The sequence below is a fragment of the Gigantopelta aegis genome, chromosome 14 (genome assembly GCF_016097555.1).
Source record: "Gigantopelta aegis isolate Gae_Host chromosome 14, Gae_host_genome, whole genome shotgun sequence".
NCBI lineage: Eukaryota > Metazoa > Mollusca > Gastropoda > Neomphalida > Peltospiridae > Gigantopelta > Gigantopelta aegis.
The window spans coordinates 25,941,278-25,968,664 of record NC_054712.1 but is presented as its reverse complement, the minus strand read 5'-3'; the positions used below and the strand labels follow the sequence as shown (position 1 = coordinate 25,968,664).

Genomic DNA, 27,387 nt, shown 5'->3' with positions numbered 1-27,387 from the left:
TTATTTAACGATGCACTCAACACATTTTATTTACGGTTATATGGCGTCAGATACATGGTTAAGGACCACACAGATTTTGAGAGGAAACCCGCTGCCATCACAACATGGGCTACTCTTTCCAATTAGCAGCAAGGGATCTTTTATTTGCCCTTCCCACAGGCAGGATAGCACAAACCATGACCTTTGTTGAACCAGTTATGGATCACTGGTCGGTGCAAGTGGTTTACACCTACCCATTGAGCCTTGCGGAGCACTCACTCGGGGTTTGGAGTCAGAGTCTGTATCTGGATTAAAAATCCCATGCCTCGACTGGGATCTGAACCCAGTACCTACCAGCCTGTAGACCGATGGCCTAACCACTACGCCACCGAGGTCGGTCCAAATTAAATTAAATACTGTACCATAATAAGAAACACCCGATTACTTAAACATTTAAAAAATGAGAAAGTTTCTATCAATACAAGTGATTAAGAACGACTTTTCACTTTCTAGTATTTGCTTCCAGATTAAAAATATTAGAAATAGTTTGCTTCTCATTCCACAAATTAATTCTGAGCCTGATCTTTGCAGACTACACTTGAACTTAAAATTATAATATGCAGTCGTTCAGCGGTCTCGTCTACAATACTTGATAAAAATAGAAAAAACAAAAACAGAAGGCAGTTTTTCAATTAGACAGGATGTCATACATTTAATCTGAATAGTTTTGCAAGAAAGGAAGTTTGTAAAATGAAATTCTTTGTAACTTAATAGCAAAAATTAATATTTTGTGCAGACGTAGCTGTTATGCAACAATAAATTTAATACAGCAACTTTGAAAGTAAATACATTTTAATATACTCTTCAAAAGAAGAAACGCAAAACCACATTGTCGTAACATTTGGAGAATTGATTTAATTATTGAATGGTGAGTCCGATAATTACCAAATGTTGCAGGATTGTTCACAATTCACTCTAGTCCATTGTGAGTAAGTGATAGGACACACCGTCAAGGTCATCTGGAGTCAATACCGGGTGTGGCCTCCGCGTGTGTTGACAACTGCCTGGCACCGCCTGCCCATTGAAGCAACCAGAGTACGGATGACGTCCCGGGGGATGGTGGCCCACTCGGCCTGCAAGGCTGCTGCCAGCTCGGGCAGGGTCTGGGGCTGTGGTTGTCGCTGTCGGAGGCGTCGGTCCAACTCGTCCCATAGATGCTCAATTGGGTTCAAATCCGGTGATATCGATGGCCAAGGAAGGACATTAATGTTGTTGTTCTGTAGGAAAGCCGTTGTGAGACGTGCTGTGTGAGGCCTGGCGTTGTCATGTTGGAACACTGCGTTGGCGTTGGCCATAACTGGAACGATGTGTGGCCGGAGAATCTGGTCAATGTAGCCCTGTGCATTCAGGTTGCCCTGCACGTGGACCAGGTCAGTTCTGCCAGTGTGTGAGATGGCTGCCCACACCATGACACTACCCCCGCCGAATCTGTCCACTTCCTGCACGCAGTTTGCCGCATAACGTTCACCACGACGCCTATACACGCGACAGAAATCGGGACTCGTCACTGAACCACACCTGTCTCCATCGCAGTTGAGGCCATTGTCGATGAATCTGGCACCACTGCAGCCGGAGTCGACGGTGTTGTGGAGTTAAGATGACACCTCGAACTGGACGTCTGGCACGAATTCCTACCTCACGTAGGCGGTTCCGTACGGTCTGGTCGGATATCCTGTGCAAACCTGGTATTGCTGCGGCTGTGGAGGTGGCAGTAGTCAATCGTTCCCGAAGGTGGCGTACCCGGATGTAGCGGTCCTGCCCGGGGGTAGTGACCCGTGGTCGACCGGATCTAGGGAGGTCACGTGTTGATCCATGTTGCTGGTAACGGTCCCACAGTCTGGAGATGGTGCTTGGGGACACATGGAATGCCCTGGCAACGGCCGTTCTGGATTCGCCTGCGTCTAGTCGGCCGATGGCATTGTTTCTCTGCGGTTCACTGAGACGTGGCATGTCCTGGATTGTCAACTGTCGGCCAGATACAGAGGCCAGGCAAGCGAACACCCTGCACTTTTATACTGTCGGTGTTCATGTTGCACGTGCAGACAACACACGTGCAGTGGTGACATGGTTTGCACGTGGCTGCGTTTTTGCGAATATTCACATTTTGGAACTTTATTGTACAGTAGCTGCGTTTTATCGAATGTAACCGTGGGAATGTGTTTGGGACATGCAATGACCTTATATTCACAAAGCATGAACCGGTAGGAAACATAAAATCGGAGTTATAACCCATTTGTACCCTTTTGCGTTTCTTTTTTTGAAGAGTAGCCTATATAATAAAATAATAAATGGCCACTTAGTAAGACTAACATATAGGTTTAATCAACTACAAGGTTAAATAGAGGACAGGGTGCAAACAGAGATGGTGGATACTAAGTCTTGAAATCTAATGACAGTATCATATTATAGGTGATGGTAAAAATAAAAACAACAATGGTATCTATTTTCTTTATTTTTCAATAATATTATATATATATATATATATATATATATATATATATATATATATATATATATATATATATATATATATATATATATATATATGGTTAGCTGTTAACAGACTCGGTTAGGTAGAATCACAGAGACTAAAATCCGTCTCCATCGATAATTTCTTGTGAACACTAACAAATATGCTACATCCCAATCCCAGAGTACTTTAATTAGAGCTGACCCAAGGACAACCTTTCAAAATTCTTCAATCCTAAGTTTTATTTTTATTCTCTGGTACAACGACAACAGGCTATGAGAGGTATTTTCTGTTGAGTTCTATCTTGTTTCCGGACCTGGCTATGGGAATCACTTGTTCACGCAGCTCCAGGGGCAAGTACTGGTGTACCAGTGTGGTGAGAGATTTCTTATCAGTCACGAAACCTTGTCTGAAAAAAAACCCAACAAGTAAAGCCATGACAATTTGTGGTTTTTACTTCATGAATGTTTGAGCATATGTAAAAATCTTTCAATGCAAAAAATGGTATCACAATTGTTAAAATGCAGGGGTAGAAATTAAGAAAACTTTCCAATGACATAGCCTAGAAAAGATACTATAGTCCTGTTCAATTGTTTAGACCCTAAGTTTTGGCAAATGTTATGTTTAATTCCTATTCAATCTTTGTTTTCTTTACATTTGCATGAAAACAAACCCAAACCCCGACAGGTTTTATATACAATTCATCATCTAAAATGCACAAAGTTGACGTATTTCCATTTTACAAAAATCTCTGTATATTTTGAATACAGGTTCGTTCTCCTATAAATAACTACGGCTATTTGCATCACTCTATAGTGTGTTTCAAACTAATGTTCTTTTCCACCTTCCTATTGTAGTATGACCTATATTTAAGAAACAATTTGGAATCATAAGTCAATAAATAATTCAGGTGGGGAATCCAGGTGACGAGCCCCCCTCTATTGTTGTCAAACAATATATATTACAGAAGACACAAAAAGATATAACGTATCCCATCCACCTGTTCAAAATCAACAACAGATTTTGGGCCCCCGCTATTAAAAAACTTCAGGATGTCATTAATGCAATGTACTGATACAAAAATAAATAAGTTTGGGTGCTACTGGGGATAAAACACTGTAAAGTAACTATAAGTTAGGTTGATACATTATGACTGTCAGATTGTATGTCCATGAATAATATATATTTATTAGTTACTAATGCATGGGCAAGTGTTCATCTGAAGGCTACGTTCCCTTTTAGTGAGGGGGGTTGGGGTGAGGTCGTAATCTTGTGATGTTCATTGTGACATATTGCACACACACGTGGCCAGAATATTGTATACCCGTGATTGGAGGAGGCGTGGCCCTCTACCCAACCCCACAGCCACCTCTGGCTTCGTATGCAGGTGTACTTTATATGGTTTTATACTGATTGTCTATGTTTTGTAATACACGTTTACACATGTTCAATTGATAGATTTTTTGATAGTGACTAATAATGAATGTAATGGGAATAAATTGTTTTCAGTGTTAAAAAAGTTAATAAATGCATTGAATGTTATATGCTTGATGGGTAGAGAGAGGCAATTTTCTATTTACCCATATTTTACTCAAATAACAATAATGTATTGAATGTCCAGTTATACATTTTCTGTAAACTTATATACCATTCTATACTTTTATGTGGTTTACGCAATGCTACAACAGCATGTGCAATCATATATTATACTTCGAAAATAATATGTTATTGACCATCGACTTGATATGTACAAGCAATGTTATTCTATTTTGCACAAACCTGTTATACAAATATTGTGGTGGATATTCAGGGCTGTCTTTTGGGGATGGGCAAGTGGTGGAACCCCCGGAAAAGTCTGAACAATAATTTTTTGATTTACACTTTTGCTTTGTGCATTACAAAAGTACCCCCCCCCCCCCCCCCCCCCCCAAAGCACCACCATAAATATTATAGATTTGACCAGGAATCCCAATTAAAAGAAAACAATTGTGGAAAGGGGAGCAGAGTTCAAAATAAGTACTTGTCCGTTTGTCCTGACAAGTGAAAATTTACTCAGACTGTCGGACAAGCATAATTTACCTTAGTGGTTATCCAGCGGACAAGTAAAAATTAATTTGTTTAAAAACAGTATCATAATATTTAGCAGTGGTTGTACTTTAAAAAACCCAACAAAATCAGCAGTGTCTCATCACAAACTGTTATACAAATATCGTAGTTTGAGAGTTAAATACACATGGTCTTGATAATATAATAGTCTTAGCTCGTGAATATTCAGAATACCTTGGTGTTGCGATTGAGTTCCGAATTCCCCACTCGGAACGTCTCGGCTGACATAAATAATTCATTTGATCAACAAATTATATTAGATACCATTCGCATTTAAAAAAGATTTTAAAAAATAATGTTTTGTTGTTTAAGTTTAAAACGAAGTAGTTGTTTGTTTAAAATTTAGTTTTCCTTTGATTCATGTAAAGTACTGATTACATCATTGGTAATGTGATAAAACGAAAACCTGTTAAACGGGTTAATCTACATTTAAAAAACATATTAGTTAACATTTATCAGTTTATTATTTAGGTGTAAGTTATATTTACATATACCTCTGTAGTGACCTTTATGAAATAAGTTACTTAAAAATAATTGTATATGACAAAACAAAATCACTATTTATCAACAAACCTGTGAAAAGGCGGGATAAGCCCGATCACGTGGTTTCTTGTTGATTTGTTATCAGAACAAGCCTGAAAATAACAGGCCCTTTCTATTAAAATAAAAGTTAAAATATGGCTTGCCTCCCCGCCATAGAGGTTGTTACCATCTCCCACTCCAGATATCGTTCCTACGGGCCTAAATAAGTGTCTAGTCATGGACGTTGCCCTGAACAAATGTGTCATATGCCAAGCTTTGATAAACAAAAACTTAACTGATATTAAATGAGTATTTCTGTAATTGAAGCAGTGTGATGTAGTACGTTTTAAAATGCATATTTAAAGTGGGGGTGTTTTTTTACCATATGCACATGCTTATTCTTGAACTGTTACTAGAACGTCTATTAATAGACCTGAGGAAGCCCTATGCGTTGCGAATGGCTCAACGACCAACGCATCCTTTAAATGATTGATTTTGTCCATCGTTCTAAACTGAACAGTAGAGGAATCATCTAGTTCTATTGTGTTTATTTAATGTAAATTGTACGTCTGAAACCACATGGTTCCGCAGGTATCAGTCCTCATTTATGGCAGAATATTACCTTGGACAAGTCTCCAGGTTAGTTCAATACTTGTTCCCAAGGTACATTCACTTCAGCTTGTGTTGCGTTTTTGACAATGTCAATTAAGCAAACAAAGTTAAATGGAAACTTTTATTTTAAAGTAAGTAAAGTACACCGTATTCATTATATTTATCACTAGCTCTGTTATTATTAAGTTATTTGAGTTGCAACGTGAACGTGATTGAAATTCGTTTACATCTCGTAGGTCTTTCCACAGTGACCGGACAATAATGAATTTTATGTTTTAGTTGTTAAGTTTTTAACGTGTCTTTAACAAAGTAAATTCTTCGGCTTGGATTCGTGGAAAGATGTCGACTGTATTTCATTTTCAACTTGTTTGATGATGAAAATGCACACCCACCTCCCCAGCTGATTGGAGTTTTTATTTGACAGTTTAATTACTTTTTCCATATTTAATAGTCAACAGAATACAACAAAGAGTTTTACATCAATCCCCCTGTAAACTGGATACCCATAGAACTTACTTGGGCCCAATTTGGCACATGGGTCTAGGCTATTATTTAGAGGAGGTTCACTGCAGTGAATGCTGTTTGATGGGCACGATCCCGCCCACGCCTGTATAGCGTTTATTTACTTGTTTACTTACTGGTAAATCCCTGTTATATTTAAATATCGGTTTTTAACTTTTAAAGTTTTACTTTCAAAATGTTCACGTATTGTCAGGGGGCGGAAATTAGTGTTTGCCGAATTTATCGTGTAAACTTACGCCCGACGTCAGTGAAAACTTCAAAAGAACAGTGATCAGTAATTAACAGTGGTGGTTATATAGTGATAGTCGTAAAGTTCATCAGTGACTGATTAAATTAATATTTGTTTGATGATTATTAGTGGTAAACTTGTTAATAGAACTAAAAAGGATGGTTAGTATAATTATAAATGACAGTGAAATATTATTATCAGTTTGGTGACATTTACATTTTAACAATTAAGGTATGCTAATTTCTGAGGAGAGCAATGACTCGCAAAAAAAATTCAGGGGAGCTTTTTTTAGCTCCTGAACATTTTACAAACGGCAGTCACTGTTCACTGCATCATGTAAACTTGTACTTAGGGCCTACTAGTATATGTAACAGAACATGAATAATAAAGGACAACAGTAACATTATTTTAACATTTGGTAACAGGCACATTCTCATTTATAACAGGTCATTTCATCAGGATCCGCCAAACGATTATTTCTAGGCCTTCAGCTGAAGATGAAAGTTGAAAAGCATGGCAGTGATGTGTTCTGAAAGGAATGTGCTCAAGAACAATTTAACTGGTTTTCATTGAATCCTAAACAAAAACACAATTTTGTTTATGACTTTTGATTCACGCTGAAACTATATTGACTGTAAAACATTCTACAATTTGTCGCAGTCACCTGAGTCACAGAATTACATGCAATCTGAAGTGAAGAGTAATAAGCAAGTTGGTTTAAAAAGAAAAGGTAAAAGGGGTTTAACTTTTCCTTCTGCATCCCCCTTGGACAAGTGGAAATATTGGCGGACAAGTAGATTTTGTGGTATACTCTTAACTCGTCCGGCGGACAAGTGAATTTTATTTTCATATTTCTATCACTGGGGAGGGCCTATCAGACCTAACACTGTGGACTCTGTAACCAGGCATCGAAATAAGTCGAGAACGGTCATTCAGGTTATCGGGAGGTTACCATGTGTAAGAAAAGTCAAGAACGGTGTTTCGTTCTCGACAAAAATTTCAACGAATGGTAGTTTCCGAACGTAAACCAGGCAATGCATTCCAGGCTTCCACGTTTCATTTTTTCGTAAGGAATTGCATCGATGTTCGCACGTACTTGTACAATTGCAAGCAATTATAGCCATTCCGCGTTTAAGCAGCGCCCACTAGATAAATTTACTTCCGGATTTCGTTTTTTGTACAGATGTTTGCGTGCACTGATACAATTTCAGAATGTCCGCATTTTAGCAGCATCAACTTATAGTTGTGGTAACCTATAGATTACCAGGCTATATTTTATGGTAACCTGTAAATGGGTTACCAAATACAATGCTTATATTGATGCCTGTGTAACACCCCGACCTTGTGTAAGCTGATTTTTATTTGTTGCTACACCCCAGTTGTGTTAGGTTAGGTACAGTATGTAAATATATAATTTATAAAATAAAAATAAAATAAATAATGTATTGGCAAAATTGGTTACATGTATTTTACATATATGTTTAAAGGCATATTGTCACAGACCACTGACCTATTACATGGCCTAACAAAGTATTACTTACAAATATATATATTGAATCTGTCCCTAAATGTACTTTATTCAACCATCTATGTAACCACCATACTCCACTTATTAATGATATTTTGTAAAAAATAATTGAATTATGGCAATGGTCCATAATTCAAAAACTAACATTGCTGAGAGGGTTGACATGGATTTCACTCCATCATGGTGTAGTTAAAGTGATGCAATAGCTAGATTTGGTCTGTAAAAAGTAATGTAATTTTGATTTATTATTCATTTTTAGATATATAAGGTCCTTAATTCTGTGACAGTATGCCTTTAAAGAAAAGGTTGGACATAGCTGGTACACATTTTACATTCCAAAACATACATAACCTTGATTCAGTGAAACAAACTATAATGGCCTTCACGTAGCCTCAAATCCTAAGAAATTGTTTTTTTTATATTTGTTGCAAAAGTTACCAATTTAAAATTGCTGAAGGCAGGTACATAATTGCCTATAGATGGCAAAAGCATTTCAAAACTGCTGTAACAAATTCTTAAATTCACTCCCTGTGACCGCAGGATGTATAGAAATGGCTTGAATGACTGATGTTATTTATAATTGCTAACCCACTGTCCTGGACAGACAGCCAAGATAGCTGAGATGAGTGCCCAGGATAATGTGCTTGAACTGTAATTGAATATAAGCAAGAAAATAAATTGAAATAAAATGTCATTTAAGTTGTAATCATCCCCAGCAATCTCTACTCACTAGGATGAGGAGGTGAGTGTTTCAACCCCTGAAATACTTTGTGATAACCTTACCCACCGTTAAAGCTGTGTATCTGTATTCTTTTCTCTTTTTAAAAAATAAGCATAATTTTTTTACTTGTCATATTATTTTTTAAAATGACTTAAAGTAATTTAAGCTTCAAAGACATAATGCTACCTGAGGCCAGATGTAATTGCTGGCTTCCTTTAAATCCAGTTAATTATAAAATCTCTGCCCCTCTGTCCATCAGAATGTTTTTTAAACTAAGCTTATTTAAAAAAAAAAACATTCTTAAAACGGCATGCTCATGGACAGAACTCTCTGGCGAAATCAGAGGTTGTGTCCACAACATGCGTGCTTGAACAGTTCTCTGACAGAAGCATGCCAAAAATTACCCACCCACACAATGGCATGCTCTAATCGGTTCTTGAACATGGACATCATATTTGTCATTTCGCTACCTTAATGGAGAAAGGTTTAAGTGACAAAAAGACCAAGTGTCAGTCTCATCCTTTCTCCACTGAAGTAGGACAGTGTGATTAAAATTAGCTCTACTGGTCTACCAGTAGATCTAACAGCATTGCATGGACTCCAATGTCTAGATGACATTTCATCTATAAATAACAATTTAAATATCGACCAATTACACTTTGCCTTTTATAGCATTATTCGGGAGCATACAAATTCTAAATATATTGGGTGAGACTATTTATGCAATAGGCGAACTTGTTGGTCTATTTCAACATTAAAAAACAGGGGGAAAAGTGCAGTAATAAACTCTGGGTTGTATACTAGTATCAACGGATTTAATGGCTATTCCATTAAGGGTTTTTTTTTTTCGTCTTGAAATTAATTTTATATCAAATTTTATATTGAAATTAGTTTCCGGTATTCTTCGTAATTCACCCAAATCATTTTGTATACCCTTGGCATAATCCCAAATGTTTTCAATTTTTTTTCAAATCATTGGCATGATATTGCAAGTCAGGTTTTGATTGGTCAAATGAAAGGTCAACTGGACATGAGCTCCAACGGGGTGCTGTTAGATCTACAGGTAATAGTAATTAACCAGTGGAGCTAATTTTAATTAGATTGGAAGTAGGAATTTTATAATGGACACTTCCAGACATGTTATCAAATAATATTAAATATGTTTGGTTTGTGTATACCTTCTCATTAGTAGTGCGACATCTTCATCCATTATCGTTTTTCTCCCAGCATGTTTGGCATACGACTCCAAATCACCAGCTATTGATTTCCAAAACTTCCCAGAACTAAACACATGTTGAAATAAAAGTGAAAAGAGACTTGAAATGTTTGTGAGATATATTCAATACATGAGCAAATAATAAAATCAACTATACCGTACACCAGCATAAATGTCTTTTAAGTGTTTTTTTGGTCAATTATTCCAGTGTTTTGGCAACAACAACAATTTCTGTATAAAAGCGAATTGAAGGTTGTCTGCTCTCTCTCTCTCTCTCTCTCTCTCTCTCTCTCTCTCTCTCTCTCTCTCTCTCTCTCTCTCTCTCTCTCTCTCTCTCTCTCTCTCTCTCTCTCTCTATATATATGTATCAAATGTTAAGATATTAAACTTAATTCTTGTTTCACTTGTTTTTGATTTTTTTTTTTAGGAATAGATTACAATATGGGCGAATTGTTTTTAAAAGTATGTATATCCCAATTTCAGTTAACTTAAAGCAAATGCTACAAATAAAACAATCAATCAGCATACTAATTCTTATATTATCATATGAAATACAGTCTTCAAATTCAACTTCAGTTTTTCTGTCCCATAAATAATTTTCCAGACTTTTTCTGCATCAAGATATTCAGGTGAAATTTTGTGTATAGCTCTATCAGGTACAGTTACAGATAAAGTTTGACATTTTTGGTGATTTACCCATTTTAGACAGTTATGGGCCTTTGAACTAAGGAGATAAGAAAATGTGTTGGGCCCTGTAGGTGACATGTATTGCTTTAGCAGTACTCTCAGAATGCTTGTTGAGAATGACGACATGACCTGTAATTTTAAAACTTACATTTTTACGACCTCTGCTACTGCTTCTTTAGTCACTCTAGCCCTGGAGAAGTGAGTAAACACTCCCTTGACGACACTTACAGGCAGGTGCTCAGGTTGTTTCCTTGGCTTTCTGGGCTTTTGTGTCCTGATAAATAATACAGGATTGTAGTGCCTTTTGTGGTTATAAAAAAATAATAAGTGCTAAAAAATACAGAATATCCAAACACCTTGTTCCTTTTTATTTATAAAAATATAGGAGTAGGAGTTCCATGCAAAATTTATGGAATGAGTATGGGAATTTTGTTATTCCTTCAGTGATGTCAAGCAGAGTTTCTGCCATACTCAAATTGTTTTTGCTGATTTTTTGTTTTTTTAAAGTTAATCTTTTGACAAAATGAATAACTCTTAACCCTAATCCTAAAATTAACCCATTTTCTTTCTGTCGACTGTGGTTACATTCAGCACACACATTGTACATATTCAATTCCATAGCGCCATACCCAAAAGTCTTTCTGACAGAAACACTGTCAATGAATATAAAATAATTCCTAAATGAGTGTAACTAATGTAACCTGTTTCTTTTTTGTGTAACCCGTTATGACCATGTACATGATGCCCTAAAATTAATGTACAATAATAAATGAGTTATGAAAAATGTGACTTGAGTAAGGCTTGTGAAATAATGACATGGTTAGAGATTGCAGTCGTTTCAGACAAACATGATGGGTTTGTTTTTTCATCTTGTCTACACCACAATAACAGGAAACTTACTGCAGATTTTGAAAAGTAGAATCTGCTCTTTACAACCATGGTTTGAAATATATTCATGGACAATACATAAATTATTCCATTCCCGAATGTTGGCGCTGAATCACATTTAAATATTAAAAATTTTACTTACTTACTTACAGCCTTTTCAGTGTTATCAGTACTGGCATTCTGAAACGAAGTACAACACGAGTCGAAATATTTTGCTGGACATGTGAATCCTACTCCATTGATACAAGTACATACACCAATATATATTTTTCTTAATGAACAACTTCAGTTCAGGGATGAAAATGGCATGGGACATAACATCTGGACATTTTTTAAAGGGTTTTCAAAAGTAAGGAATTGGGACTCGAACTTAGAATTTTTTCTCACACTGCAATTTTTAAAAGAATTGCCATGGAAGAAATAGCCCACCGATGGCAATTTTGAGACTGCCTATGGCAATTCTTAAATATATAAAAAGTGACATTTGCAGCAAATAAACATGACTGAAAGGTGATTTTGCAGTACCGGTATGTAGACATATTTCAAATTTCAAATGTGTAAATGTTAACTATTGGCAGAATTAGCAGATAATGTACACAAGGTGTATACATTTTGCCATTGCTGATGAGATTTATCGGCGGCACAAAAGTACCACTGGTGATGTTCTCTACCTACAATTTATATCTCAACGGCAACAATTGCTGTCGGTGCGTCATTAAATTGAGCCCTGGGATTACAGAGTATTTCATCGAATCCCAATGGCAAGAAACGTTACTATGGGTTAGTGTTGGGAATTGGTTGGAATGTCATCATTGATCATAAGTTATAATCTACACCAACCAATCAACTTTCAATTAAACAATCAGTTAGAATTATATGAACATGAGAAGGCTTTGAATCATAAGCACCATGCACCCATTGTCGTATTCATCGGGTTCGAGACCCTACAAATGACTAATTTTACCTTTAATAGCTATTTATTTATCGTTTTTCTTTATACACATGAAACTGAACTACAAACCCTACATATTTACATCAATTCCATCATCTAAACAAGAGGAACTGTACAAAACTTGGATCGTGTTCTCATTTCGTGAATACTTAAGCTGACCTCAAACTAATGGCATTTATCTCCTATGTTGGTAGACTGGTACGAAAATGCCAACAGTCCGTAGAATGGTTAAAATCTTCCTTCCTGTGCCAGTCACTTGACTAAAGATTCCTTTTACTCTTACAGTCTACTACCGTAGGGAGGAAATGCCATTGGTCTGTGGTCAGATCAAGTTGAAAAATTACACTTACCATTTCCCCAAAACAATCGATTATGGATTTTAATATGCAATCATCATATCTGTAGAGCCAAATGAATCAATTTTCAATTATAATCAGACAACATTTTGTTCAGTATCGTGTCGCAATTAGCTACACAAGTTTCTGAAATCACTACACAATTTTAAAACATTAAGCAGTAGTTGCTAATAAATTTTCCAGTTACTAGGAATATCGCTAATCAAGATTTTGAAAACAAAGTGTTCCCTGAAAATCAATCACAGGAACATCACTACTTTGGGTGTTTGGATGTTTTGACTGCTGTCGTGTACTGTAGAGAACTGACCTTGAGCAGCAGACTCTCTGCATGACCCTCCACTGTTTCTACATCCTGGTCCTCGTCTCCTTCCTCTTCCTCCTCTTCTTCATTTGTTGCTATGACTTCGTCATCAGCCATGTCATCTCCTTCCACCGAAACACCAAGCACATTTTCGGCCTCATTCTCTGAAGCTAGCTGTCCAATGACACTCTGCACGACACTGGAGATGTCATCCCCATCAATCTCGTCAGTGTCATCATCAAAAACCTCACCATGATGGCTCTGTCTCGATGAACTCGATCTTTGTGGAGAGCTTTGTCGAACCAAGTTAGATTCTTGATTAGTCTGTCTGAATGAACTTGATCTTCGTGGAGAGCTATGTCGAACCAGGTCTGCTTCCTGATTATTTTGTCCGAGTAAACTTGTTCTTCGAGGAGAGCTATGTCGAACCAGGTCTGCTTCCTGATTATTTTGTCCGAGTAAACTTGTTCTTCGAGGAGAGATTTGTGGAGCTGGGTCCTCATCCTGATAGCTTCGTCTCACTGAACTTGATCTTCGTTTATGAGAAGAGCTTTGATGTCCAGGAGACATGCTATTTTGAATGGGCATTCCAAAATTTCTTTGGTAAAATGAACTGTCAAAGCTTTGAGACGAGCGTGTTACAACAGCACCAGATGACAATGACCTAGAGTAATCAGCATTACTGGATCCGTCTCCAGTACTCGGTGTCTGATCTGAATGTATCTGGCTAGTAGAATCAGCAGTTTGGCTTCCTGTTTGCCCTCCTACTAAACTGAAATCTATGGTTGTCTGCTTCAGCGACGAGCGTCTCTTTCCAGCTGAAGATGGGGCGATGTTTTCAGTATGACCAATACTGACACTCCGTGCTGAAGACAAACTTCGACTGACAGATGATGGGAGTGTAAGATTATCGGCTTCATATACTGTATGACTGGCATTAAGCATTGCCTGTTTGTGTAACGAGTGTCTTTTAGCTGGAGAGTCAGTCTGACTGGCAGTATTGTTGTCCATCGAAACTGAAATCAGCTGGCTCCTTGATGAACGTCGTGTTCTCATAACATCCTTCACACCGAAGTTACTTCTTCCAACTTCAATTCGCAGGGACGATCGTGGACTCCGGGGTGAGACCGAAGTCGCTGCATTTGCCCATCCAACAACAACTGGAGATGTCTGACTGGCAAACTCATGAAACGTTTTCCCACCAATCTCAACATCTGCTTGAGACATACGTCGGGAGCCTGGCGACAATGGAGTTCTTCTTTTAACTTTCACAGATGCCGGACTGATGGACTGACCTGTAGAGTTGTTGCTCAACTGTGCATCTGTTTGGAGTGACTGACGTCTGCTTAGGGAGTATGGAGTGTTGGGTTCTGTTTCATTTCTCTGTGATTTGCGTCTGCTGGGGGAGCGATTACTCCACTGTGCGTCTGCTTGGTGTGCCTGACGTGTGCTAGGGGAGGAGTTTGTAGTTGTTGAGTTATGTTCTGTGATGGATGTACTTGTTTCTTGTTTCTCTCCCCATGATTTCCGTCGGCCCGCTGACCGAGATGACTTGGTAACAGAATCACCTACTGCAGAATTACACGAACGAGCAGGTGTTCTTCGTTCCGAACAATTCATTATTGCTTCATTTTCAGATGCATCATCGTCATCATCTGTAAAAGAAAAACACCAACACTGTAGCTTGTATGTTGGAAACAAAAACGTTCATCTTTCTACCACAAAGATCTCAGCATTTTACCATTACCTTTTCTCTATCCCTTTTTTTCCCTTTCTTGCTAATTTGTTTTACATAGGTAAATTTATTCATATCAAATATCAAATTTTTCTAGTTCAATCAACCAGTAGAATGATGCCAGAAAAAACGTTTAGCACACACCCCCATGACGGTAATGCACCCTTTTCATTGGTCAATTGGTATCGTCATTTACAAGGTAAATGGCCGTTGGAACCTGTTGATTACATCATTTTGTAAGCAAATTTAGTACCTGATGTCATGTAATATGTAACACTGCATGCATTCCTTTTAGTGACGTTATATACATCAGCTGAGAGGAGTGATTCTTAAAATTATAAGAATCACTGAACTAGAAAATATTTCTGGCACTTGTCCTTTTGTAGATGGTTTTTCTGACATGAGTCTCCAGAAAATTAAGCCTTGAGACTCGTGTCAAAAAAACAACTACAAAAGGACTCGTGTCAGAAGCTATTATTATGTGACACTATCATTAATCTGGGGATAATAGTAATATCTCAAAACAACAACATTCTCGCAGATCTTACACACAAACATCACTACCAACAAATGAATTTATAAGTACAACTTTTTAAAGAACTGTTTATTAAAAAAAAACCAATGTAGGAGACTACTTTTGTATCTTCCTAGAGCAGTGACAGTGGTAACAGTAGTAGTTGCCGAGAAGCACTGCCAACCACCAACTAGTGACCACTCTGGTATGTTCCCTGCAAGAAATAGAGCTACCTGCAGAAACTTGTTTTTAAATCTTACCATCTAACATTTCTCTTCTTTCATGTTCAACATCTAACTGGATAGGTCTGCGATGCCGAGTACCTCTCTTCTGCTTTCCACTTGAGGGAATATCACCCATAAAACTACAAATAAAACAAGCATTCAGAGAGTATTGCTAAAATAATATGGGCTGAATTTACGAAGCCTCTTTTTCGTAAATGGAGGTATTTAAGCATTGTAAATGTATGTTATTAAATGCTGAATAATGTAAACAACGCATGTTTGTAATGCCATTTTAGTCATACATTTAATTTTGTGGTTCCGTTTAAGCCATATAGCCATAGGTTTTAGTGCCATCTGAGCCATTTCAGTGCTGAATTTTAAGGATTTTGGTTGCTTGCCCGGAGGGCAAGTATAGGTTCACATTGATGTTGCCCCTCGAAAAATTTCTTTGCCCTGTTTTGTGCATGTCCAAACAGTCGGTGAATGGCCAACAATGTCTGGTGAGGGAAAGAAAGAAATGTTTTATTTAACGCACTCAACACATTTTATTTACGGATATATGGCGTCAGACATATGGTTAAGGACCACACAGATTTTGAGAGGAAACCTGCTGTCGCCACTACATGGGCTACTCTTTCCGATTAGCAGCAAGGGATCTTTTATTTGCGCTTCCCACAGGCAGGATAGCACAAACCATGGCCTTTGTTGAACCAGTTATGGATAACTGGTCAGTGCAAGTGGTTTACACCTACCCATTGAGCCTTGCGGAGCACTCACTCAGGGTTTGGAGTCAGTATCTGGATTAAAAATCCCATGCCTCGACTGGGATCCAAACCCAGTACCTACCAGCCTGTAAACCGATGGCCTAACCACGACGCCACCGAGGCCGGTGTCTGTCTGGCGAGGGAATGACAAGTTCTAAATAATACGCTCAGTTTATCAAAGGCCATTTTGTTAAGTACACTAACTGCCTTCTCGGCTGGTTTGGTCCCAGGTGCTGCTTGGCAGGCATTTGCCGTCTCCACTGCCAGGCGATGGAAACGACTTTGGTCATGCATTTTCAAACTTTCTAGCCTTAGAGAGGCACATCCCTTAACAAAATTATTTTCGGATTGTGCATGTTTTGCATTTTCACACACCTTACAAAACATAAGCTTTGTGGCGTCCTCATACCTTAGCCATAGGAATTTTGATGACCATGACACTTGAAAAGTTCTCATCAGATCATTTTTGTTGTTTCTTTTCAGGCTAATTGACATTAAAAAATTGCCACATTTTCTTTTTTTGTCTTCTGTAGTCAGTGTTTCTGCCAGAAAGACATTTTTGGGTATGGCGCTATGGAATTGAATGCAACCACAGTCAACAGGGGCTATGGGGGACCTCCCCAAGAGAGAAAATGGGTTAAGTTTAGGGTTAGAATTTAGAAAATCATACAGTAATAATGAGAGCAATTAATTTTGTCAAAAAGTTAATTAAAAAAATTAATATTTTGGGTATTGCGCCATACCCGTTTTACCCTCTGGCAGAAACCCTGGTAGTGTGTTCCACTCATTTTAGAAAAGCTAGAATTATTTTAATTAAGTCAAAATGGTATAATTGCCCAGATTCATTATAAAGTTTGTTTCTGGGACTATTACAATAGTTATACTTATATATTATTGGTTTTGTTTTATTCCACGCTTTTTTTAATAATGATTTTAAATGTTTGTAGTTATACACATGTATACGTAGAGCCTAATTGCTTAAGATTTTTGTGATTTGATGACACGTCAGCTATTTTTAACGACGCACTCAACACATTTTATTTACGGTTATATGGCGTCAGACAAATGGTTCAGGACGACACAGATTTTGAGAGGAAACCCGCTGTCGCCACTACATGGGCTACTCTTCCGATTATAAGCAAGGGATCTTTTATTTGCGCTTCCCACAGGCAAGATAGCACAAACCATGGCCTTTATTGAACCAGTTATGGATCACTGGTCGGTGCAAGTGGTTTACACCTACCCATTGAGCCTTGCGGAGCACTCACTCAGGGTTTGGAGTCGGTATCTGGATTAAAAATCCCATGCCTCGACTGGGATCCGAATCCAGTACCTACCAGCCTGTAGACCGATGGCCTGCCACGACGCCACCGAGGCCGGTTTTTCCAATAGAATGCACTCTATGTTCCAATCGAACGTATTGGAATGTTTCCTATTTGGATACACTGTACTTCAGCCGATTACGATTTTCCCCGAGGTCTCACAGAATTAGCCGAGGAGTTCCAAGTGACAAACAAACCCACGTGATTTCGACTGATTGACTGACGCTTTAGATAATGACAGTTTAAAAGTGATTGTGGACAAAGAAACAGCACATTATTATGGGACACAACTTGCCATTTGGTATAAAAAAAAGTTAGTTGTCCGACGGGCAACTAGTATCATAGAATTAAGTTGCCTGACTGAATATTAGGTCATCACAGATGACCGGACGACCATAAAAATTGAGAGCTGTATTTTGTTGAAGTTGGTTCCCTTTTCATTTGGGACCGTTTTGGCATGTTTCTGGAATATCGTGCTTGCGCAGTTCAGAACCCCGAAGTAGTCTATTAGCAATACAGTACATGTATCACTGTGTATTTCATCATCATTCTCAACAGTTTGTTTTAATGGTTTGGAACTGCGGCATGGCTGATGCAGAGTCGTGGATTCAATGCAAAAAAATAAAAACCCCAGACTGGTAGGTGCATTAATAAACTCGTCTGTCAGAATTTTTACTCGCATTTGGTGAGCCCTTTATGCACCCCTGTCTAAATTCAAGCGTCACAAATCAGTAAATTGCCATTAGAGTCAAATTTGATCTGTAACACTTCATGATAAAGCTGTACCCAAAATTTCAGCTTAATATCTCGGAGCATTGTCAAACAACCATCCGAAAAACTATATATGAGACAGATGGACAGACAGATGAAACCCATAGTCCACTCTGGTTAGACTGGTAGGGGACTAATAAGACTTCAGAAATACAAAATGTTTTTAATGAAACATGCCTCTAGATTTAGGATGTTGGTAGTGTCAAATAATCGACCATTTAACACGATTAAAAAATAACAGTTCATAAAATTCAAAATCCCGAGGCTTGATGAAAGAGGTGTCAATTTAACTAAAACTGCTTTTGAATGTGTAAATAAAAAATAAATAAAAAAAGTTGTCTTACTAATCGTAAATTCTAACCAAGAATTACCTTTTATGTAATGGCTCAAAAGAAGGATCTTTAAGTAATGAATCAACGCCAGGCAGAGATTGGTGAGATTGTGACATTCTGACCCCTGCATTGCCTGTAACAGGTGTTTCCTCAGAAGCTGAAAAATATGATGATTAGAAAAATCATTCTTAATGAAATGCTACGTCAAACAACAGCATCAACAAAGGAACTAAGAAGGAATAATAACCCAAACAAGGGAAGAGTCAGTAAATTTATCAGTTTAATGATTACCATGGTTGTAAAGACATCAAAAATTAACAAAAAAATTAAGGACTATAATTTTAATATACATGTACTTACCTGTGATATTCATACTAATTTTTTTTAATATACAGTGAAGTACTTTTAGAACGAACACGCTTACAACAAACTACTGGTTAGAACAAACTGATTGTAAGGTCCCGATTTCCCCCACATAGTGTTAATACATTTTAATGTATAGAATATAAATTAGTGTAAATACAGTGAACCGATCATAATGTTTATCTTATTTATGTCTTATCAATTTGTAGCATTAACAGCAATGCATCCAAAATGACTGCACTGAATGAAAACGACTGCCTTCCGCAAAGTGTACAATACTGCTATAATTATAAGAGTAATTTACTCTGTGGTTCTGCCAGGAAGAAATTTATGAGTATGGCGCTATGAAATTGAATATTTACAATGGGTGTACTGAATGCAACCACAGTTCTGCCAGGAAGAAATTTATGAGTATGGCGCTATGAAATTGAATATTTACAATGGGTGTACTGAATGCAACCACAGTTCTGCCAGGAAGAAATTTATGAGTATGGCGCTATGAAATTGAATATTTACAATGGGTGTACTGAATGCAACCACAGTTCTGCCAGGAAGAAATTTATGAGTATGGCGCTATGAAATTGAATATTTACAATGGGTGTACTGAATGCAACCACAGTTCTGCCAGGAAGAAATGTATGAGTATGGCGCTATGAAATTGAATATTTACAATGGGTGTACTGAATGCAACTACAGTTCTGCCAGGAAGAAATTTATGAGTATGGCGCTATGAAATTGAATATTTACAATGGGTGTACTGAATGCAACCACAGTTGATAAGGGGTATGGGGGGCCTTCCCCAGAAAGAAAATGAATTAGGATTAAGAAGTTATTAATTTTGTCAAAAGGTCAATTTAAAAAAAAAAAAATCTTCAAACAAATGTGGGTATGGCGCCATATCTATTTTACCCTCTGGCAGAAACTTTGATTTTCTGTACTTGTGATATTTAAACTTTTAACAGCTCTTTATAATGTTTTACTATAAATGCACTTGTGATATTATACTGTTTTAATTTTATATAGATGTTGATCACCAATTCATTCATACTTTGACCACAGATTAACAAGCAATAGCCGATGTATTTTTGTGTTGGGGTGTTGTTTAACATATATTCATATCGTATCCAACACTTCACAAACAAAGTCAACCATATGGTCCTTCAATAATTATTGTTTGTGAAAGTTCCAATTCTCGTGCTTGTGCAAAAATGACACCTGGTGGATTCCGTTCGGTCACTGTCAAAATTTTACTACAAATCAACACAGTCAGTTCTAATTTTGGATCTGCACCTTCAGAATTTTGTTTTACTAGTTTTACCCTCTGGAAGAGCACCCAACGCGACATTCTCATTATGTGATTTTTCGCATCGACTTGTCGCACGTGATTCCAATCATGTGTATGGGAAGACTTTATGTCATAAGATTCCTTGATGTCAACAAAGCTTGTCAGTTAAAAAAATTTGCGGGAAATGTAAGTGCACACAAATTTCCACTGAAATAAAGAAAACAAGAACGTAGAAAATTTACCGCTGATATTATCCGGGAACATTTGTTCAGTATCGCGTCGCGAATCGCTATGCAAGATTCAGAGATCGGGACAATTCTAAAATGTATGTTGTAATTTTGTGATCCATATTTTTGACATTTATTAAATTTTGAAGGTCGTCTTGAACAACCACGAACATGTTAAATATATCTGGAAATAGATATCCCCGTACTTCCAAAGTGGATTGGATTGGATAACATTAACGTGCCTATGTCCAATTACGGTATAAGCACATCTCTCCCGGGCACAATCTCTGATTTAGCCAGTGACTGGGTCCGGCACAGAAGGGGGGTGGGGTGGTGGTGGTGGGTGGTGTGTTGATGTGAATTGGAAATGGACATAACGAAGGTCTAAAAGTTGCACAGCTTGTAGGGACGAGATGGGCTGCATCCCATAAAGAAAACCCCTAGAGTGACGGTCATTAGATGTGGAAGATGTATTGATGTGCGAAAATACAGTTCTTGAGAAGCCGGATCCGTCTGAACAAGAGAATATCAGTCCAGGGTGTAGTCCAGTCGTCATGGTTGGTATAGTGGTGCGGACGGGCCCAACTCCAGAGGATACGAGATGGTATCAATACGAAACAAAGTAAAGTCCAGAAAAGAGTAGTAGGAGTCGACACCACTTCCTATTTCTTCTTTGAAGTGGGGCAGTCAATCTTCCAGTGCTGCTAGGACAGATTTATTATAATTTATACTATATGCTTAAAAAAATAATTGCTACACAAAATTAGTAATTGCTAATTAGTTATCGGATTGATTAGCGACTGTCACTAATCAAAATTTTGAGAACAAAATGTATATTGTAAGAAAACAAGTATTGATCACATCTGTACAATAATGGGTTTTACTGATTTTGACATGTTAACTTTAAAAACGCACAAAAAAATGTAAGGTGATAAAACTGAACGGTTGAACTTTAATGGGATTTGATTGGCTGAGAGTTTATGATTTGTTGCGAGAAATAGGACATGTTCTAATCGACACGATACGACTTGTTGTATAAGACTAAAGTTGTTCCTATTTAGGTGTTCTTACAGTACGATTCGATCGCATGCGACAAGTCAGTGTGACTAATCGCATAATGAAAACGCCCTTAACCAGAACTCATAATCAACAACAAACCCTGTAACAGCAGTCCCTGTATAGCAGTTCTAGGTGTGAACTTCTTCACAATCTCGTCAACCTGTGGTATTCCTAGAGACGACCGTCTTCGACTTCGTTTTGATCTCGAACTTGGTGGAGGCATATCTGTGCTGGCACCGATCCGACTCTGGTGTCGTGCTAATGGCAGAGTTGAATTGTGTGTTGTAAGGAAACCAGTTATCTGAAAGGGCAAGAAAATCTTAATTTCAAAAACTTAACATTCAAAATATAAATCCACTATCAATAATTGCAGAAAATGTTAACTGTAATTGTTCCTAGTTTCGATGCTGGAATTGATTCATGTATGACTATGCTGAAGATGGTGTTTGTTTTCAAAATAGATACTGAATAGATACGATGTATAAAAGGTAAAATTAGCAATTTATACATGTAGCTTCTACATGTGTATCTTGGTGAATACAACAATGAGTGCATGATCCTAATAATCCAAATTTATCTTAAGTTTGTATAACCCTAACTCATCAGAGCTCACCCTGCCGTAGATAATTGCTCTTTTATATACACAAAGTGGCTACAACATTTAGCATTGGGCTAATGACATTTTGTTTCCATTTGTAATTTGGTAATATTTTTCAAAAAAATACATGTACTCTTCATATCTGAAAATTGGTTAAAACAAAATAATTGCTAGTGTGATTGTGCAATTGAAAGGTGATTGGTTGCTGCATACTGACTATAACCGATGACGAAATGTCAACAGATTCCCAATATTACTAAAGACCATCAATTGTCTTCAAGTCCAAATACATTTTTCTCTGGTCACACCATAACACAAGCAGGAATCTAGGCCCTCAGAAAATATTTTTCCCATTATTAATATATCAAGTAAAACTATTCAATGTTAATTCTAGAAATAGCTCTTTTAACGAGCCTTCAAAACTATACAAAAATGAAAAAACAAAAACCATTCTAATTTTAAAAACAGGATCTTTTTTCTTTCTTTTTTAAGCCTGTTCATTTTAGAAAAGGAAAGGAATATTTTAAGCTATGTCTACTGGGTGTCTAATATATGTTTATTTCGATATTTAGTGAATAGAGAGAGGAAACTACTCTTACTTTATGAAGCTGCAAGGGATTGTTTAATAAATATACTTTACCAGGCCTTGGGATTGGAAATTTTATGGGACACCTTTTCAGTTCTGTATGACAGGCAGGACAGTACATTCCATGGCCTTTGATGTACTAGTTGGACACCGGTTGGTGTGTCAAAAAAAAGCACTGATTCACATCCCAATTGACCATTTTTGGCAAGTCAGTTTAAGTAATGGTGAAAATTCAATATTTGTTCATGCAGTATGGCCAAAATGTTTTAAAATATAATTATTAATTCCACTAGCCCTCAAGTGTGAAAGTCATTTTGTTATTCAAACGTACCAGATGTCTTGGCGTGTCTTCACTTAATTCGCCGACAGATGTTGATCGAGATCTTTTGGCAGCCGAACCACCAGGCCATGGTTCAGTTTCATGTTTTGACTGTGGTGACCGCGAGAGAGGCCGCTTTTTCCGAGACACACAAAGAGTCTTCTCTGTGGGAATACCCTTGGTGTAGTCCTGTATTGTCGTGCGCGGGGTTTTCAGGTTTGACGTCATAATGCCTCAAAAATTCAAAAGAACAATAAGTTATATTAAAGACATTAAAAATGAAGTGTGCTCTGTGGGAATACCCTTGGTGTAGTCCTATATTGCTGTACGTAGGGTTTTCAAGTTTGATGTCATAATGCCGTAATTTTTTTTAAAGAACAATGAGTTATAATATAAAATAAGAAATACAATATGGCCTGCTGTTAATTTACTTATATAGCAGGCCAAAAGAAATATGCAAAGAAAAAATATGGCCTGCTGGATAAAAAAGACGAGGTTAGGTACGTGTGTAATGTATGAAACATTATGACCTCTGAGATTTTTTGGTTTTAACAGGTGAATTTTTACTTCACCTGCTGGGTCTAAAACATGGGACTGCTTTCTGCAGGCTGCTATTTCGAGCCCTGTTATATACACTGCACGTCTTCAACATTTTGAGGAAGACGTTAGTGAAAACTAAAGATAAAGAATATTGATACATACATGTGTATGTGTAAGTCAATTAGGCATAAGTGGTTTAACTGCCGCCCCAGTGAGCATATATCAAGGCGAGCTGAAGATCACTTATCTGAAATGGAACTAGGTAAGCAATCAAATGAAATTTCAAACAATATTGATTAAATTTTTTATTGCAAGGTGGTCAATTTGCCACTATCCTATAACTTTCAGGTGAATGTGGAGAGAAGTGAGAGCGAGTGATGACACATTTTCTGGTAAAGACTATGGTTAGTTGGGTTTTCAGCCTGTTTAACTACCTCAGTACCAATCTGAATGATGTGACCAGACTAGTTTGAAAGTGGATGAATAAACCAACAGTTGTTTGCCTTTAGAGAGTTACCAGGGCAACAAATTCTCCTATCACAAATGTTTCTTTATATAAACAAATATTATTTTATTTTATGTCATGAATATTATTGTGAGGTTAGTGTTAGGGTTAGATTTTAATCAAGAACACCAACATAATTGTATAGGAAACATTTTTGTTCAGTAAATATATTGCATTGCAAATTTTAGAGGTTGCTACACGAATTTAAAACATTAAACAGTTGTTATTTTAATTGAGTAGAAATGTTGCTAATCAAAATTTCATAATTCAGTATCCACACGCAAATTTCTTTAATCCAAAGGAGGAACGGGCAGAACTCTTTCAGTTAGCCGACTATTGTTGTCAGGGGCAGGACATAGCCTAGTGTTCGCCTGATGAGTGGTCGGTCTAGGATCGATTCCTGTCAGTGGGCCCAATGGGCTATTTCTCATTCCAGCCAGTGCATCACGACTGGTATATCAAAGATGGTGGTAATACTGGTATGTGGTGTCCTGTCTGTGGGTTGGTGTATATAAGAGCCCTTGCTATTAATGTGTTTTAGTGGTGTTGTTAAACAAAACAAACAGACTTTTTATTGTCATGTACTATACTTCAGGGGTGTGAAAGCCACTGCCCACAGACTCACAAGCCAGTTAATATATGGGGGCACTGAGGCAAGTAGTCTGAAGGGACGTAGAATGTGTGGTTCTTCTACTTAAGAAAAATATTGACATAACATACCTTTCCCACTCCAGCTCTCAGCCGAAGATGACCTTTGCCGCTAAGCAGCTTGAAGTCGCGCCATGCTCTGTCGATCTTCCCCAACTACTGGGGTCGATGATCCAGTTTTGGTGCGCTGACAGAGTTCCAACTGTCACAGAAGGGAGGGAAGGCGTACGTAATTTTAAAAAACGTAAACCAAACACAGCAACCAGCGACCAAGAGGAAAAGGAGAGAGAAGGAAGAAGAGGACAGGAATAGCACAGGGAGGACCAAAGTTGGTGGCTACTCCACCGGTAGCGGTCCCTTCACCGCCGCGGACACCGTCCCTTCAACGCAGACCGGCAAGCCCGCATTGGATCGAAGTGGACCCGCCAGCCTGCCCTGACTCTCCTGAACCCACAGTTCGACACCCCTACCCACCAGCCCTTATAAGGGCCAATCTTATGGCGCCTTTGAAGGGATCGAACCGGTGGTTGCTCCTAGACCCAGCGTAGAGGAACACCGACAAACTCGGCACGGCCACAACTGCGGTAATGCGCTGGGTCAACCAGACAGGGACCAAGGCCCTGGTTGTGTATGCCCAAACCATGGAGCAGCTGCCAACGCCAACCAGAGGGATCTTTCCGCAGAGGTATGAACAACAACGTGGTAGCTTCCACACCAACACCGTGGAATCCCGTACCAGCGCCTTGAGTACCATGCTGACGATGCAGCACGACAGTGTATACCAGCAGGCATACATGGGGGAAGGCTCCACACACCATCAGACACACAGCATGCTACGCAGGGTGTTCACGCAGCACTACGGGGACGTCGTCAGCCGGTACCAGAGGGAGCTGCATCACATGACCAGCTTTAATGCCTGAACACCACCCTAGCCCTTAAGGCTATCCCTAGGTTCGTATAAAAAATCTGACACCCTTTAACTTTCGGCTGAACTATTCAATCACCATAATTTTTTCGGACATAACCATGATAACGCAATGGAAACAAATTATATCATGTGACCGATGCCATTGTGCAAGTGAAGTGAGATACTATTTTGTGAAAGTAATATACTGCTGGCATCATTTCTTAATGCAGACAAATACAACAAACTACAACGTCAGCGGTCACCAACAACGCTCTGCGATGTTAACCAACAGAAGGAAGGAGGAAGGAAGGATTGTTTAACGTGCACATTCAGAGCAAGCTGATGTAGCACACGCCTATCTTGGGCACAGGCACCGACCTGAACCGTCCAGGGCAGAAGGAAGACCACAGCCTGCTATTTATACCACGGATAGGCGATGACAACTCGTGATAACAATGCTTAGAAATGACAAATGATTGGACCAACAAATCACGCTAAGAAAAGAAACACACACACTTTTAACATGTCTCTAAAGAAACAATATAATAACTGTTTAAAAGTAACAAATAATTTATTAATTAGGAGTTGGGGATGAAATGATTGAAAGTTTGGGGCGAACTGACAAATAGTTGGGGCGAACCGGCAAACAGTTGGGGGCGAACAGGTCAAACTGGGGGCCAACTGCCTTGGAGGCGAAACGTCATGGATTCGTTTTTGGTTTAAACAATATTTATTTGCCAAAACAACATACTGCGATTGGTCAACAGGCTTAGCCTATATTAAAACCTTTCCCTACAATTTACATGCAGATACATTTTTAGATACCACAGACTATAGTAGATTTAAACTTAAAGGAGGAAGAAAAGAAGAGGGGATAGAGTGAAAGGTGTAGGTATAGTAAATAGAAAACCAAATACTTTTCTTTGGTTTGGGGAATTTCTAGCCAAAACATTAGTGTAAACGTTTAGTAGCAGTTATGTATTTTAAAGTAGTTTTCATCATTTTTTCACTAAATTCTGAATTTCCCAATAGAATCTTCTTATAATTTAGATGTAAATAGTTTGACATGAAATTGTTTCTTTTTTCATTGTATTGGGGACAGTGGAGAATGAAATGATTTGTATCTTCTATTGGATGGCCACAAGAACAAGATGGATCATCCGAGATATAACGTAAAAATGTATGACTATTAAGACCACTGATGTCTAGTCGAAGTTTACAGTGGAGTATTAATTTTTCGACTGTTTACTGAATTGTGTGAGTACATAATATACAATTATGGATATTACGTAAATAAAGCATTTGTACAGAAACACACCTCTGCGCTTAATGAAATTAAACAACGTAAAGTACTACTCGTCAACAACGATAGTGACACTGACTGACACGGGCAACGGAAATTACAAAGCCCGCCACATTTCTCTTTCGTGTTTATAAAACCTGAAATGCGTTATGGAAAAGGATGAGTTATAAGCAGGGTTGAAATGTTATGTTGTGTGGAATGTATAATTGTGATAATATTTATTCATGTCTGTATAA

General features: G+C 38.0%; 1 protein-coding gene across 2 annotated transcripts; it reads right to left on the bottom strand.

The window, feature by feature from the left end:
• Window positions 1-2,540: 2,540 nt before the first annotated feature.
• LOC121388676 lies at window positions 2,541-27,259 on the bottom strand. 2 transcript variants are annotated; one of them, XM_041520122.1, is made up of 11 exons: window positions 27,167-27,259; window positions 25,014-25,143; window positions 23,261-23,481; window positions 21,845-22,046; window positions 18,851-18,968; window positions 15,659-15,762; window positions 13,156-14,804; window positions 11,683-11,720; window positions 10,801-10,926; window positions 9,928-10,032; window positions 2,541-2,918 (listed from the first exon to the last, which is right to left on the bottom strand). In XM_041520122.1, exons 3-11 carry the CDS (start codon window positions 23,474-23,476, stop codon window positions 2,783-2,785), a joined length of 2,694 nt encoding a protein of 897 aa, XP_041376056.1. In that variant the 5' UTR covers window positions 23,477-23,481; window positions 25,014-25,143; window positions 27,167-27,259; the 3' UTR covers window positions 2,541-2,782. The 2 variants fall into 2 exon arrangements, with proteins under 2 accessions (XP_041376056.1, XP_041376055.1); XM_041520121.1 differs by lacking the exon at window positions 25,014-25,143.
• Window positions 27,260-27,387: the final 128 nt, after the last annotated feature.